The sequence below is a fragment of the Aulonocara stuartgranti genome (genome assembly GCF_965226115.1).
Source record: "Aulonocara stuartgranti genome assembly, chromosome: 4".
NCBI classification, from domain to species: domain Eukaryota; kingdom Metazoa; phylum Chordata; class Actinopteri; order Cichliformes; family Cichlidae; genus Aulonocara; species Aulonocara stuartgranti.
Window position 1 is genome coordinate 15,435,062 of NC_138942.1, and position 14,254 is coordinate 15,449,315.

The 14,254-nt window shown below is 40.5% G+C and overlaps 1 protein-coding gene and 1 long non-coding RNA gene across 6 annotated transcripts; both read right to left on the reverse strand.

The window, feature by feature from the left end:
* Nucleotides 1-1,657: 1,657 nt before the first annotated feature.
* On the reverse strand, nucleotides 1,658-6,661 carry LOC309705494 (uncharacterized protein). 5 transcript variants are annotated; one of them, XM_082531376.1, is made up of 6 exons: nucleotides 6,466-6,661; nucleotides 5,762-5,819; nucleotides 5,389-5,433; nucleotides 2,368-2,497; nucleotides 2,074-2,168; nucleotides 1,658-1,871 (listed from the first exon to the last, which is right to left on the reverse strand). In XM_082531376.1, the coding sequence occupies exons 1-6, from the start codon at nucleotides 6,588-6,590 to the stop codon at nucleotides 1,860-1,862; spliced, it is 465 nt and encodes a 154-aa protein (XP_082387502.1). In that variant the 5' UTR covers nucleotides 6,591-6,661; the 3' UTR covers nucleotides 1,658-1,859. The 5 variants fall into 5 exon arrangements, 4 of the variants coding, with proteins under 4 accessions (XP_082387502.1, XP_082387500.1, XP_082387501.1 ...); XM_082531374.1 differs by having other exon boundaries at nucleotides 5,741-5,819; XM_082531375.1 differs by lacking the exon at nucleotides 2,074-2,168 and having other exon boundaries at nucleotides 5,741-5,819.
* Nucleotides 6,662-12,651: 5,990 nt separating this feature from the next.
* LOC309705497 lies at nucleotides 12,652-14,245 on the reverse strand. Its single transcript, XR_014276563.1, has 2 exons — nucleotides 12,902-14,245; nucleotides 12,652-12,708 (listed from the first exon to the last, which is right to left on the reverse strand). It is a non-coding gene; the product is annotated as an uncharacterized lncRNA (long non-coding RNA).
* Nucleotides 14,246-14,254: the final 9 nt, after the last annotated feature.

Genomic DNA, 14,254 nt, shown 5'->3' on the forward strand with positions numbered 1-14,254 from the left:
CAAACGGGACAGACATGACTGGGGGATAGGACAGGGAGAAAGAATGAAAGAAAGAGAGGGAGAGAAATAAAAACCAAAGGGGAGAAGAGACGGTGAGAAGGGGGGAAGAAAGAAAAAAAAAGAAAAAAAGAAAAAAGAAAAACAAACAAAACACCTGGGTCACCTGTATGGAGAAAAAAAACAGAAGAGAAAGCAAACAACAAAGAGCAACATAATAAATAAAAACAGCACCATCACAATAAACTAGCTAGAAGTAGATAACAGTAGATACTAAATAATAAACGATATTGTGCAGCACGCAAGATAGACAGCGCACAATGTGCTTTGAGGCAGCAGCCAAGAAAGGTGTAGTCCGCGTCTGTGAACACCCGTGTGCACACCTGTGTGCATACCTGTGTGGATCAGCATGCTTCTATTCCAAAGGTTTCTCCATGTAACGATCTGCTAGGGAGTGTGGGGAGCCATAGCCCCGTCCACCAGGGTATGAAGCAGGCATGGAGGAGATCCAGGCCCCAGATATCCAGAGGCCCCAGAGTACAAGTGTTAGAGTTTGTATTTTTGATTGTCATTTATGCTTAGAAATATTTACTTATATATGCTTAGAGTTTATAATTAGTTTTAGATTGGTAGAGGTTTGATCATACTTAATAGTCTGCAAACTTTGTGTGTATTAGAGAGCACACTGAGGGCACGAGAGTTCGTGCCTTGTCTTATTGTTTTACGGTAGGATTAACGTAGTTGCGTCTGTTCTAGTCTAAGTGCTTTTGTTTATAAATGAACTGCTGGACTTCCTCACGGTGTTATCTAGGATGAGGGGGGGTCTACTCTCTTCCTGACCAAGGATGTTTGTTGTGTGCCTTTGTGCGTATAGGACCCTTTGATCAGCAGTAACACACACACACACACACACACACGCACACACACACACACACACACGTGTTTTCGTGATATATCAGTACGTATGACAAAAATGTGACAAATGGGAACGTGCCTTTCCGAAGGTCCTAGAGGCATGGGAATGTCAAAAAATTTGACCCATGCTTCCAGGAACACACCCATCTGTTGAGATTTTGGCTAGGGCTAAATTTTGGTCAAACCTGAATTTAATGCTACTTGTGAGGACACTGTCAGGTTTATGTGACTTATGAGTACCATAAGGTCACACACAGATATTTCATGTTTAGGTGAATTGTGAAGCCCATGGAAACACATAATTTTCAAGTATACATGACTTATAAGGACCAGGTAACGGTAGGTTCTGCATTTTTAGCTTGGCTCCTTTTGAGATTACAATATAATAGACATGGATGCACAATAGTAATGCTCACCAGTTGGGTAACTTCTGACAGAAATATCAGACATTTATGTGTTAATAAAACAGTAAATCTGAGCTGTGTAAAGACTTTAAAAAAAAAAAAAGACATGGGTCAAATGTGGTCAGTTTACTTTTTAAGTCTTGATATTGTAATGCATTAATTCATTTTGTAGTGAATGTTCATGTGAATAAAAACGTGGAACATTATCTGCCTTTTTTATCATTTAATTGCAAAAAGCACCTGGCATAAACCACAGATTTATGAGTAAGAACAATGCAATACAGAAAACTGCAATACTGACATAACTGTGAAAGTAACAAAGTATCTCTCTTGCTTGTTTCTTTTTTTCTTGCATCTTTCTTTTAATGCTATGATCCTGTTGTGGCTGTAGTACCTTATGACAACCCAGTCTCTGCCTTTCAGAGCTGCCGGCTCTGCTTGGAGGCAGCAGTCACATTCCTTTTTACCTGGTACTTTGCAGCTTTTTATGAAGTGAAACGTGCCGCTCAGCAACCTTCACTTCATCATTTGTCCACTTGCTTCTCACCGTCCCAGCTGTCATAAATGGAAACAAAAGAAAATTTCTTAATGTGAATGCAAGAAAAGATAGAAAATATTCTAGTTTATAATGCGAATACAAAATGTTCTTAAACCTTGCTTTCTACTGGAGCACTTTAAAGGAGCAATAAGCACAATTCATCATACTTAGGTTGAAGGAATTAAAAATGACTATGTGAAGAACTAGAGGTGTAATTACATCTGGAGTACAGCATGAAGTCACAATCCCTCTCTCTGTGTTGATCTCCAGCCATAGACTTTGGTTTGGTTCACAGGCAGTGCAAAACAGCACACCTAGCAGTGAAAAGATATTGCTTATTGCTCCTTTAAGGATGCTTGGAATGAACCATTTGAAGTGCTGTGTTCTGCTGGGAATCAAATAAGATGAAATGATTTATGATAAAAGCTCTGAATAGTGTCATGTCTGAAAACAAACTTGTTCTTTGATCACAAGTATATTAACCTAAAACATTTTGTATTTGGGTGCCTTTACCCCTTCTTGGTGAAGTGTTGCTAATGTTTTTGTTGTCCAGGGTGATTGAGGCAGAGGTGCCCTTCATGTTGTCCAGGGCAGCTGAGTAAAGCGTGTGGCTTGGAACCCCCGGAATACTTGGTCCTTGAGCCTTTGAAAAGTAACAGTGAAATATGAGAATCAATGCATGCAATAGGTCTGTTTGCTTTTTTCTCTGCATTGTAGGCAAAGTCAGCGTTGGGCAGTGTGTAATTCTACATTAAGGGGCTAAGGGGCGATCGTGGCTCAAGAGTTGTAATCAGAAGGTTGCCGGTTCGAGCCCCAGCTCCGACAGTCTCGGTCGTTGTGTCCTTGGGAAAGACACTTCACCTGTTGCCTACTGGTGGTGGTCAGAGGGCCCGGTGGCGCCAGTGTCCGGCAGCCTCGCCTCTGTCAGTGCGCCCCAGGGTGGCTGTGGCTACAATGTAGCTGCCATCACCAGTGTGTGAATGTCTGTGTGAATGGGTGGATGACTGGATGTGTAAAGTGCTTTGGGGTCCTTAGGGACTAGTAAAGCGCTATATAAATATAGGATATTTACCATTTGATATGAATATTTTACATGTGAACATAATCTACTAATAATACTCATCACAGTGTGATTGTTTGAAATCGGATAGAGTGTTATTATCTTCATGACAAACATCCCTGCTGTTCAGTTTCAATGTAACACAAACTAGAGTTGTTGGTTCTACCAATTGAGAAAGGCTAAAAAAAAAAAAACAAATTCATGTCCTTCACAGCTTAAAACAATCTGAGGACAATGTAACACAGAAATATCAAATTTAGTAGGAATAAAGATCAAGCTGATGCTTTAAAGGGAAAGTTAGGACTAACAAATGATATGCCAATTTCTTTCTCCTAAGATGTTCACAAACAAGTAATGCTAATGTTGAATATGGGAAACTTTCAATCAAACTGATTATTTTAATATAATAAAAGGGCACTTAATTTATGCACTAGGCCCAACTGACACATATACTTGATGCCAAATAAAAAAAAAAAAGTGTAACCTGTTGGAAGAATGAAGTGGGTGTGTCACTCACCAATTGGTCTGAAGGAGGTCGAGACAGGACCTCGGCACTTGGTGTCTGCAACAAAAGACAACAATATAACGTCAGAAACATTCTCTAGTATAAATCCCGACTATTTAATTAACTACAGATCATATTTGTATCAGTGAATATTATTACAGAAGGATCTGACTTCCTTATACCAGATTCTATAGAAACTTAACACTGTACGGTTCTGCTACCCAACGATATGAGGACAGTGTAACACACACTAGAGTTGTTGGTCCTACCACATGAGGAAGGCAACTGAAACACACTCCTGTCCTTCACAGCTTAAAACAATATGAGGACAGTGTAACACACACACTACAATCACTGGTCCTACCATATGAGGACTTCTACTTAAACACACTCCTGTCCTTCACAGCTTAAAACAATATGAGGACATGACGACTGAACACATGTAGAGTTCACATTCCTGACTTCTAACTTCTCCTGCTGTTGTCAATAAAAGCTCTAAACCCAACACTGATGTACAGCTATCTATTTCCCCAGAAATTAAATCATGTAAACTGATCAGCGGGAGCTTATTTTGACAAAAACATGTGTAAAACGACAAAAATATCAAATTTTGTCAGAATAAAGATCAAGCTGATGCTTTAAGGGAAAGTTTGGACTAACAAATGGTATAGACAATTACTTTATCCTAATGCTAATGTTGGTTTTGGTTAACTTCGACTAAAACTGATTGTTTTAGTACAATTAAAGTGCATTTCATTTATGCACTAGACCCAACTGACACATATACTTGATGCCAAATACAAAAAAATAATGTGTAACCTGTTGGAAGAACAGGTTACACAGCGAAAAAAGGGACCCGCTTGGGTAACTTTGGATTTTTGATTCTCAATATATCAGTCATTTTAAAGACTAGTTGCATGAAACTTGGCCAGGATGTGTGTTTTAGGATTATTTTTGAAATTCAATGATCCCCTCTATGGTGTGGTGTATAGTAAAGAAGATTCACATATGTACTACCTCCTTTTACCCTTGTATCCGTTTGGGCCCCATTGACTCCCATTATAATCACATATTTTCGATATACTGTAATCCTGACATGCGATAATGCCTTTCTCGTGAATACCTAATGGATCTAAGCCTCAGCCTTCAAAATAAAGGAAAAATAGGTTTTGGATCAAATGAGCACAATATTAGGTACAGCACCACCATAGACATTTTCAGTGCTTTTGAATGGAGGACATGGTTATCTTACTATGCAAAATACATGACAATAAAACAGCTGATCACCATAAAATAGTCTTGATGTAGTGGAACTGATATAAGAGAGTGGTGTGAATGTGATTGAGAATATATATATATACTGTGTGTGTCGGTCACAAACAAAACGGCCCGTAGAGCCGCCTCCTTGAAGTGAACAACGGGAGCCTGCTCCGTTTTTTTCTCCTTTCTCTAAACCTCTGTCAATGTTATTTTGCTTCACTTTGCACATGAGCCTTGTTTTTGCCCTCAGCAGAGAGGGGAGGGGTGCAAAAGCAGCCACGTGTTTGTTGAGCAGAGGGGGGAGGGGTGCAAAAGCAGCCACGTGTTTGCAGAGCAGAGGGGGGAGGGGTGCAAAAACAGCCACCTGTTTGCTGAGCAGAGGGGGGGAGGGGCAGTCGTTACTCTCCCAGTGGCATCTCAACAGAGCCAGAGGGAGAGAGAGAGATCGTTTTGGATGCAAGTGCACACTTGAAGTCTGTGAGAATAGTTTGCAGCCTTGTCTTACTAGTCATTTCTGCACAGACGCCACTAAATGCACAGACTCGCGCACACACAACACGAAGCGCACGGTCAATTTAGGGGAGCTTGGAAGCTGTGCTCATCGTGCAAACAGCGCGTTATTATCGTAACGGCTGCAAAAGTTAGGATATGTCCTGTCTGCAACATCCATCTTCACCTGTTGGAAGAATGAAGTGGGTGTGTCACTCACCAATTGGTCTGAAGGAGGTTGAGACAGGACCTCGGCACCTGGTGTCTGCAACAAAAGACAACAATATAACGTCAGAAACATTCTCTAGTATAAATCCTGACTATTTAATTAACTACAGATCATATTTGTATCAGTGAATATTATTACAGAAGGATCTGACTTCCTTATACCAGATTCTATAGAAACTTAACACTGTACGGTTCTGCTACCCAACGATATGAGGACAGTGTAACACACACTAGAGTTGTTGGTCCTACCACATGAGGAAGGCAACTGAAACACACTCCTGTCCTTCACAGCTTAAAACAATATGAGGACAGTGTAACACACACACTACAATCACTGGTCCTACCATATGAGGACTTCTACTTTCCTGTTGGAGGTTGAGACACGACAGAGGGACAGCAGGGTAGTAGCTTGCACAAATGATTCTATTGACACAACAGGGAAGTGAGATTAATGAACTGAACGCAACAGACTCTTTCAAAATAAAACAGGAAACATGGCATGAAAATACAAACGTGGTAATATACAGCCCTAACATAAACTCCTTAAAACGATATTAATAACGTTAAGCCAAACTCAACTAACCCGCCATTAAACATACGAAACTCAAAAACCTTAGAATAACATCAGAAACGCTGGGCCAGAGACCCAGACCGTGAGCAAATAACTATAACATTATTGATTTGTGCTGAATAAGAAAACATTAATATTATCATTTAAATCCCCCCAAGCATATCTTGTGTTGAAAAAAAAAAAGTGTGTTGCAGTTAGCTACACTGAGCTTAGACTGACTGTCTCTGCAGTTGAAGATGCAGAGCACATGCAAGGCCGCAGGTCCCTTTAACTCCGGTGGGAATTTAAAAACAGTTAAATTTAACTTCTAATATCTATTGTTAAAGATAAATCTTAAGTAATTTTTTAGCATTTATCATCATTCACCACTTTCAATTTGTTCAAATCGGTTGTGTATTGTTTTAATTCCGTTTAACTAACCTTAATTAGCTTGTTAAACATACAACTTTACCTCGCGGAGCTTGCGTCGACGCATGGATATCAAAGGTAAATACATACCTCAAGATAAATCTCTCCTGAGTGCTGAAGGTCCCGGATGTGCCGTTCACGCAGAGCTCCGGCGAGTTTGTATCTTGCCGTGACCAGCAGCTCTTTGGTTGACGCTTTCGAACAATCAGATGCATCTTTACTCACTTTTTGACCAATCAGAGACGTCGTTCTATGCTCCACTGACGAAATGCTGCATCCTCTCACCAGCCACCGGTCTCTCCTCGTCCATTTAACAACAAAAACACAGGAACACGTGCTGGATTTGAGGTAGGAACACTTGAGAACTGTCACAATGTTTTGCAAACTGCTGTTACGGTTAATTTCGTTCCGTTAATTTGTTTGGTTCCTATTCTGAAGTAACACTTAATACACATGGGGTTAGCTTGCTGGTCTAGTTTAAGTTAGCATGGGCATGCTGTTCACTGATAGAGTAAGGCTAAAATTGTCCTGATATTGTCAGTGTGTTATCATAAACATGCAGCACCCCTAGACCCCCAAGTTAAAATACAGATAATAGATAAGCAATTTAAGAAAATAAGTATAATGTGTATAATAAATGATTTTACTGTCACTTTCCTGGGTCTGTTGACCCAGCGTTGTAAGTTTTAGTTTGTTTAGATGTCGATGTTTATTTATAAGTTCTTTAGGTTTGCTAAGTTCATTTGTTTATTAGATTACCCTTGTGATGTCTGTTTTATTGGGAAAGTCTTTGTCCTATATGCAGTGAGTCTAGTTTTGTTTCCCCTTGTCCCAGCTGTTCCTCATCCCCTCATTATCTCTCTGTGTACTTGCAGTGGCTTGCAAAAGTATTCGTCCCTCTTTTCCACATTTTGTCACATTACTGCCACAAACACAAATTGTCATGGTCCTGGGTCGGTGACCCAGCGCTTTTAGTTTATTATTATTATTATTATTATTATGATGATGATGATGATGATGATGATGATGATTATTATTATTGTTTGAGTTCTATGTGTTATATTTGGTCTGCCTCTGAGTCTGCGTCTGTGTCTCTGTCTATGCTGTCACCCCGTCTGTTTGTGAATCTGTCTGTTTAGTTCTGTGTCTTGTTTGGTTCCCCGTGTCTGAGTTTCCTGTTTTATTGTGAAGGTCTCTGTCTGATGTGAGTGTGTTCAGTTTACGTTTCCCCTGTCCCGTCAGCTCTGATTCCTCCCAGCCGTGTTGCCCTCCTGTCTCTCATCCCCTGATTACTGGTGTGTGTATTTAAGCCCTGTGTGTTCTCCTGCCTGTTACTCGGTGTCCTGCTCGGCGGCTGCCGCGCATCCCTTTGTCGTATGCACCCAGGTCTGTTATTTTAGTTCTTCCCAGTTTAGGTGTCTTCAGTTATTTGTCATGCCCCACTGCTTGTTTGCCACTACACCTTGTAAATAAACTTCACTAGCATTTTCATCCACTGCTTGCATCTTGGGTCCTCCTTCCTCCACACCACACGGCTCGCCTTCCCAGCCGTGACACAAATCAATTTTAATGGAATCCAATTGCAGCAAAAGGTGGTTCTACAAAGTATTGACTCAGGGGGCTGAATAATTGCGCACACCCCACTTTTCAGTTATTTATTTGTAAAAAATGTTTGGAATCATGTATGATTTTTGTTCCACTTCTCACGTGTACACCACTTTGTATTGGTCTTTCACGTGGAATTCCAATAAAATTGATTCATGTTTGTGGCTGTAATGTGCCAAAATGTGGGAAAGTTAAAGGGGGCCGAATACTTTTGCAAGCCACTGTAAGTCCTGTCCTCATTTATTCAGTGTCAGGTCATCTGTTGTCTTTGGTGCCACGTTTCCATGTTCCAGGTATCTTTGTATCCATGTCAGGTTTCATGGTTTGTTTGTTTTTTTTTAATAAAAAATATTTTCCCCAGGTTAGGTTATTGTTTAGCTTCACCTCTGCCTTTTGTTTTGTAATCTTTTAATTTAATTAAATTTTATTTATATAGCGCCAAATCACAACAACAATCGCCTGAAGGCGCTTTATATTGTACAGTAGATCGCACAATAATAGATACAGAGAAAAACCCAACAATCATAGGACCACCTATGAGCAAGCGCTTTGGCGACAGTGGGAAGGAAAAACTCCCTTTTAACAGGAAGAAACCTCCAGCAGAACCAGGCTCAGGGAGCGGCGGGCATCTGCTGTGACCAGTTGGGGTGAGAAAAGGAAGACAGGACAAAGACATGCTGTGGATTAATAACAAGTATGATTCAGTGCAGAGAGGTCTATTAACACACAGTGAGTGAGAAAGGTGACTGGAAAGGAAAAAACTCAGTGCTTCATGGGAATCCCCCGGCTGCCTACGTCTATTGCAGCACAACTAAGGGAGGATCCAGGGTCACCTGATCCAGCCCTAACTATATGCTTTAGCAAAAAGGAAAGTTTGAAGCCTAATCTTAAAAGTAGAGATTAATAAATGGCTTGCTTTCTGTTAATATTCAAATTTTCTTTCACGTTCCTTTGTGTCAGCATTTTGGGTCCACTCCTCAAATTCATACATATGTCTAACTGTTTTTCCCCACTCGGCGACACACCCGTCGGGGGTCAAACTCTGGTAATTGGCAATTCTGTTCTCAGACATGTGAAGCTAGAGACACCGGAAACCATAGTCAATTGTCTTCCAGGGACCAGAGCAGGCGACATTGAAGGAAATTTAAAACTGCTGGCTAAGGGTAAACGTAAATTCAGTAAAATCATAATTCACGTCGGCAGTAATGACACCCGGTTACGCCAATCGGAGGTCACTAAAATCAATATTGAATCGGTGTGTAACTTTGCCAAAACAATGTGGGACTCTGTAGTTTTCTCTGGTCCCCTCCCCAATCAGACCAGGAGTGACATGTTTAGCCGCATGTTCTCCTTAAATTGCTGGCTGTCTGAGTGGTGTCCCAGAAACGATGTGGGCTTCATAGATAATTGGCAAACCTTCTGGAGGAAACCTGGTCTTATAAGGAGAGACGGCAGCTCTCATTTCTAGAAATATGGACAAATTAATTAAACCCCCCATAATATGACTATCCAGAGTTGGGACCAGGAAGCAGAGTTGCAGTCTTACACGCCTCTCTGCAGCTTCTCTCCTCCTGCTACCCCCCCCCCCCCCCAAAAACCCATCTCCATAGAGACTGTGTCAGCTTCCAAAAAGACAAAAAACAAACTAAAAACCAGCAACAAACAACTTAAACATAAACAATTACAAAGAAAGAACAATACAGTATCCACATCTGAACCAAAGAGTAAAACAGTGAAATGTGGATTATTAAATATTAGGTCTCTCTCCTCCAAGTCTCTGTTAGTACATGACTTAATAATTGATCAACAAATCGATTTACTCTGCCTTACAGAAACCTGGTTTTAGCAGGATGATTATGTTAGTTTAAATGAATCAACACCCCCGAGTCATTCTAACTACCAGAAACCTCGAAGCACAGGCCGAGGGGGCGGTGTGGCAGCAATTTTTCACACCAGCCTATTAATTAATGAAAGACCAAGACAGACTTTTAATTCATTTGAAAGCCTGATGCTTAGCATTGTCCACCCCAGCTGAAAAATTTTAGAAACCAGTCTTATTTGTTATCATCTATTGTCCACCTGGGCCTTACACAGAGTTTCTGTCTGATTTCTCAGACTTTTTATCTGATTTAGTGCTCAGCTCAGATAAAATAATTATTGTGGGTGATTTTAACATCCATGTAGATGCTAAAAATGACAGCCTCAACATGGCATTTAATCTGTTATTAGACTCAATTGGCTTCTCTCAAAATGTAAAAGAACCCACCCACCACTTTAATCACACTCTAGATCTTGTTTTTAACATATGGCATAGAAACTGAACATTTAACAGTGTTTCCTGAAAACCCTCTCCTGTCTGATCATTTCCTGATAACATTTACATTTACAATAATTGATTACACAGCAGTGGAGAGTAGACTTTATCACAGATGTCTTTCTGAAAGCGCTGTAACTAGGTTTAAGAATGTAATCCACCCACTGTTATCATCTTCAATGACCTGTACCAACACAGAGCAGAGCAGCTATCTGAACGCTACCCCAACAGAGGTCAATTATCTTGTTAATAATAATTTTACCTCCTCACTACATATGACTCTGGATACTGTAGCTCCTGTGAAAACTAAGGTCTCAGATCAGAAGTACCTGACTCTGTGGTATAATTCTCAAACACGTACCCTAAAGCAGATGACTCGTAAGCTGGAGAGGAAATGGCGTGTCACAAATTTAGAGGATCATCATAATTGGAGAAATATTTTGCTGATTTATAAGAAAGCCCCCCGCAAAGCCAGAACATCTTACTATTTGTCACTGATTGAAGACAATAAGAACAACCCCAGGTTTCTCTTCAGCACTGTAGCCAGGCTGACAAACAGTCAGAGCTCTTTTGAGCCAACCATCGTTAACTAGTAATGACTTCATGAACTTCTTCACAAATAAAATTCTTATCATTAGAGAAAAAAATTACCAATAATCATCCCACAGATGTAACATTATCTACAGCTACTTTTAGTACCGTTGATGTTAAGTTAGACTCTTTTTCTCCAATTGATCTTTCTGAGTTAACTTCTATAATTACTTCCTCCAATCCTCCGTGTCTTTTAGACCCCATTCCTACAAAACTGCTCAAAGAAGTCCTGCCATTAATTAATGCTTCAATCTTAAATATGATCAACCTATCTCTAATAATCGGCTATGTACCACAGGCCTTCAAGCTGGCTGTAGTTAAACCTTTACTCAAAAAGCCATCTCTAGACCCAGCAGTCTTAGCTAATTATAGGCCAATCTCCAACCTTCCTTTCATATCAAAAATCCTTGAAAGAGTAGTTGTCAAACAGCTAACAGATCATCTGCAGAGGAATGGCTTATTTGAAGAGTTTCAGTCAGGTTTCAGGTTTCAGGTTTCAGGTCCTGATTGTTACCCAGTGTTTTCTGTTTAAGTTCTACTTCCTGATTATTAGTTACTCATGGTTTTGTTCTCTTGATGTTATTTGTTGTTCTGCCTTCTAGTTTAAGTCAGTGTCTTCCTTGTGTTCCATGTGTCATATTCCTTCAGTCTGTCTCTCAGTGTCAAGTCCGTGTCTTTGTGAATTGTCTTTTGTTTCCAGTTTTATTTTGATAGTCCCAGCCCTACGTGCAGTGGGTCTAGTTTTGCTTCCCCTTCTCTCATTAGTTCTAATTTCTCCCAGGTGTGTTTCCATCCTGTCTCCAGTTCCCTGATTATTTACCAGTGTGTATTTAAGCCCTGTGTTTGCTCTGTGTGGTGTTGTACCCTCTCTTTGTGCTGTGGTTCTCTTGTCACGTTTTAAGCCTGTGTTGCCTTGTGTTTAGTTTCCAGTGCCAGTTTAGCTTAGATTGCTGTGATTCCTAAAATCAGACCAAGAGTAAAGTTTATAAAAAGAATATTACAGGTAATTTTAAAAAAACAAACAAAAAACAGCCAAATCCTGGAATATAAAGCCATTAAAATTTTCCTAATATAAACACGTTTCACACACGAAGCCATTCATAGATCACTCCTAAAAATTATTTTGCTTGGTTTGCTCGTCTGATGCTGTGACAAGGCCACTTCTCCAGAATTGCAAACCACTCAATGGAGAATTTGCTGGTGACTGGTGTTTACACCCTGGCACAGTGGTAGCACAAAGCTCTGTATCTGTGAGGTCACAGCGATATGATGAAATGAAACAAACATCAAGATTAACAAATATGTGTGTTGAAAATGTAAGAGAGGCTGAAAAGAACACATCAAAGTACGGAGTAAAATAAGTATCCTTGCTTTCCAGACTTCCTTTGTTTGACATTGTGTTTCCTTGTGTGGATTTGTACCCTAATATTTGCACTCAGTTTTAGTTGGTGTGTGTGTCTTTGGTTTAAATGCATGTAGGTACAACAGCAGTCTTCACATGTTAAGGCCTGCATCAGCAATGAGCACATCTATATAGTCTTCATAGCTGCTGTTGATATCCCAGGATAGGGATACCATATCATTTGCACAGATAATAACTTGTTTGCACGCATAATAAATGGTGTTGGTGGTGGGTGTGCAAGAGGTCGTTGGTTTTGAGGAAAATTAGGAGTGGGTATTCAAGCTAGTGTGCAAATCACTTCTACCTGTAGCATTCCAGCCGGACTTTATTCAGACGATGCACTCAATGATCATTACGGATGGACCATGGTGGGGTATTCCAACCCATTTATTCACAAATTGCCATAGACACATCGTAAGAGCTGTAATCATAACATAAAACAAATAAACATTCACTTGATATAACCACGTTTCTGTTATGCTAATCAATTCACAGAAAAGGCACAGGAGGTGCTAGCATCAGCCTGCTAGATCGCTCATAAACTTATTAACAATCAAGTAATACATTTACAAATTGTCCGAAATGTAAACAACAAGTACAACACACAAACATACCTGTTCGCCTTCCAGCTAGATGCTAATTTTAAGATGGATGGAAAACGATAACCTTCTCATTAATCCTTTCTGCGGCAAGCAGTTGCGGTACGATCTTCCTTCCCGGAAGTTGCCCGTTCCGAATTTCAAAATAAGAGTTTAATCTATATTATAAGGTATAATTCGTTCAGGGATTTAACTATTTGAAAACTATCAAATAAACAAATAATCTGGGTCATTTACACTCCCACCAAATCATTAGTGTTCAAAAACATAACTCCATAAACATAGGAAGAAAGAACACAATGATTTCATAATACAAATAATGACCAAACAACAGAAGCATAGTATGCAAGGAATGGACTAGTCACCTTCCAACAATAAGACTAGTTTTTGAACTGGCCGTTCGAGCACTGACCGCTTAGTAAGACGTTCACCATTTTTGCCAAGTTTCCTGTCACCTAGACAGAGCTTCACTCTCCTAACCAGTCCATCTCTGTCCATTGTAGTCTCTACGACTCTTCCCAACCTCCATTCATTTCTGGGCAAGTCTTCATCCTTCATTATGACTATATCCCCGATCTGCAGGTTTCTCTTTGGGGTGTGCCAGCGTTGTCTAAAGGCAATGTTGGCTAAGTACTCTTTCTGCCAACGGCTCCAGAACTGCTCGGCCAAATATTGTACGTGGCGCCATCTCTTTCCTGCACTGTAGAGAGGCCGATTGACTTATCCTTGTTGATCCTTCGAAGAATGCGAGCCACTGCACAGATGGCGCGAGTCCAGGATGAGAACTTTGCCAGCCGATAAGTAAGAGAATCTTGTTCTACAGTTTCCGTGTTTAGAGTCCGTGTTTCCTTAACTTCTGGATCTCCGACTGACAGTTCCGGAGCCACCTCTTCTGAGAGGTCAACTCCCTTTTCCCATAGAAATGCAGGGCCGGTAAACCAGTCCGATGATATTAGCTCATGGACAAAACAACCTCTAGAAGCACGATCCGCAGGATTCTGGTCAGTAGGGACGTATCTCCATTGCCTTTGATTCGTGTAGAGATGTATCTTCTGGATACGGTTGGCTACGAATGTATGAAAACGTCGAGCCTCATTATTGATGTACCCTAGTACAACCTTGGAATCGGTCCAAAAATGCTCTTCAATGTCCGCATATCCAAGTTCTTCCTTCAAAACATTGCTGGTTTTCACAGAGATGACTGCAGCCGTCAACTCTAATCTTGGGATCGTGGTGACCTTTGTTGGGGCGACGCGAGATTTGGCCATGACTAAAGCACAGTGGATGTCTCCTTCTTCATTGCTAAGCCTTAGATATTAACACTGTCCATAGCCAGTAGTGCTTGCGTCGGAGAAGTGATGTAACTCA

Excerpts from the sequence above, each read along its gene's own strand:
- LOC309705494 (XM_082531374.1), bottom strand. The coding sequence starts at position 6,590 with ATGCATCTGATTGTTCGAAAGCGTCAACCAAAGAGCTGCTGGTCACGG. Across the intron at positions 5,434-5,740 it reads AAAGTAGAAGTCCTCATATG|ACACCAGGTGCCGAGGTCCT; the intron begins GTAGGACCAGTG and ends CTTTTGTTGCAG. Across the intron at positions 2,169-2,367 it reads CAACACTTCACCAAGAAGGG|GTGTGCTGTTTTGCACTGCC; the intron begins GTAAAGGCACCC and ends TTTCACTGCTAG.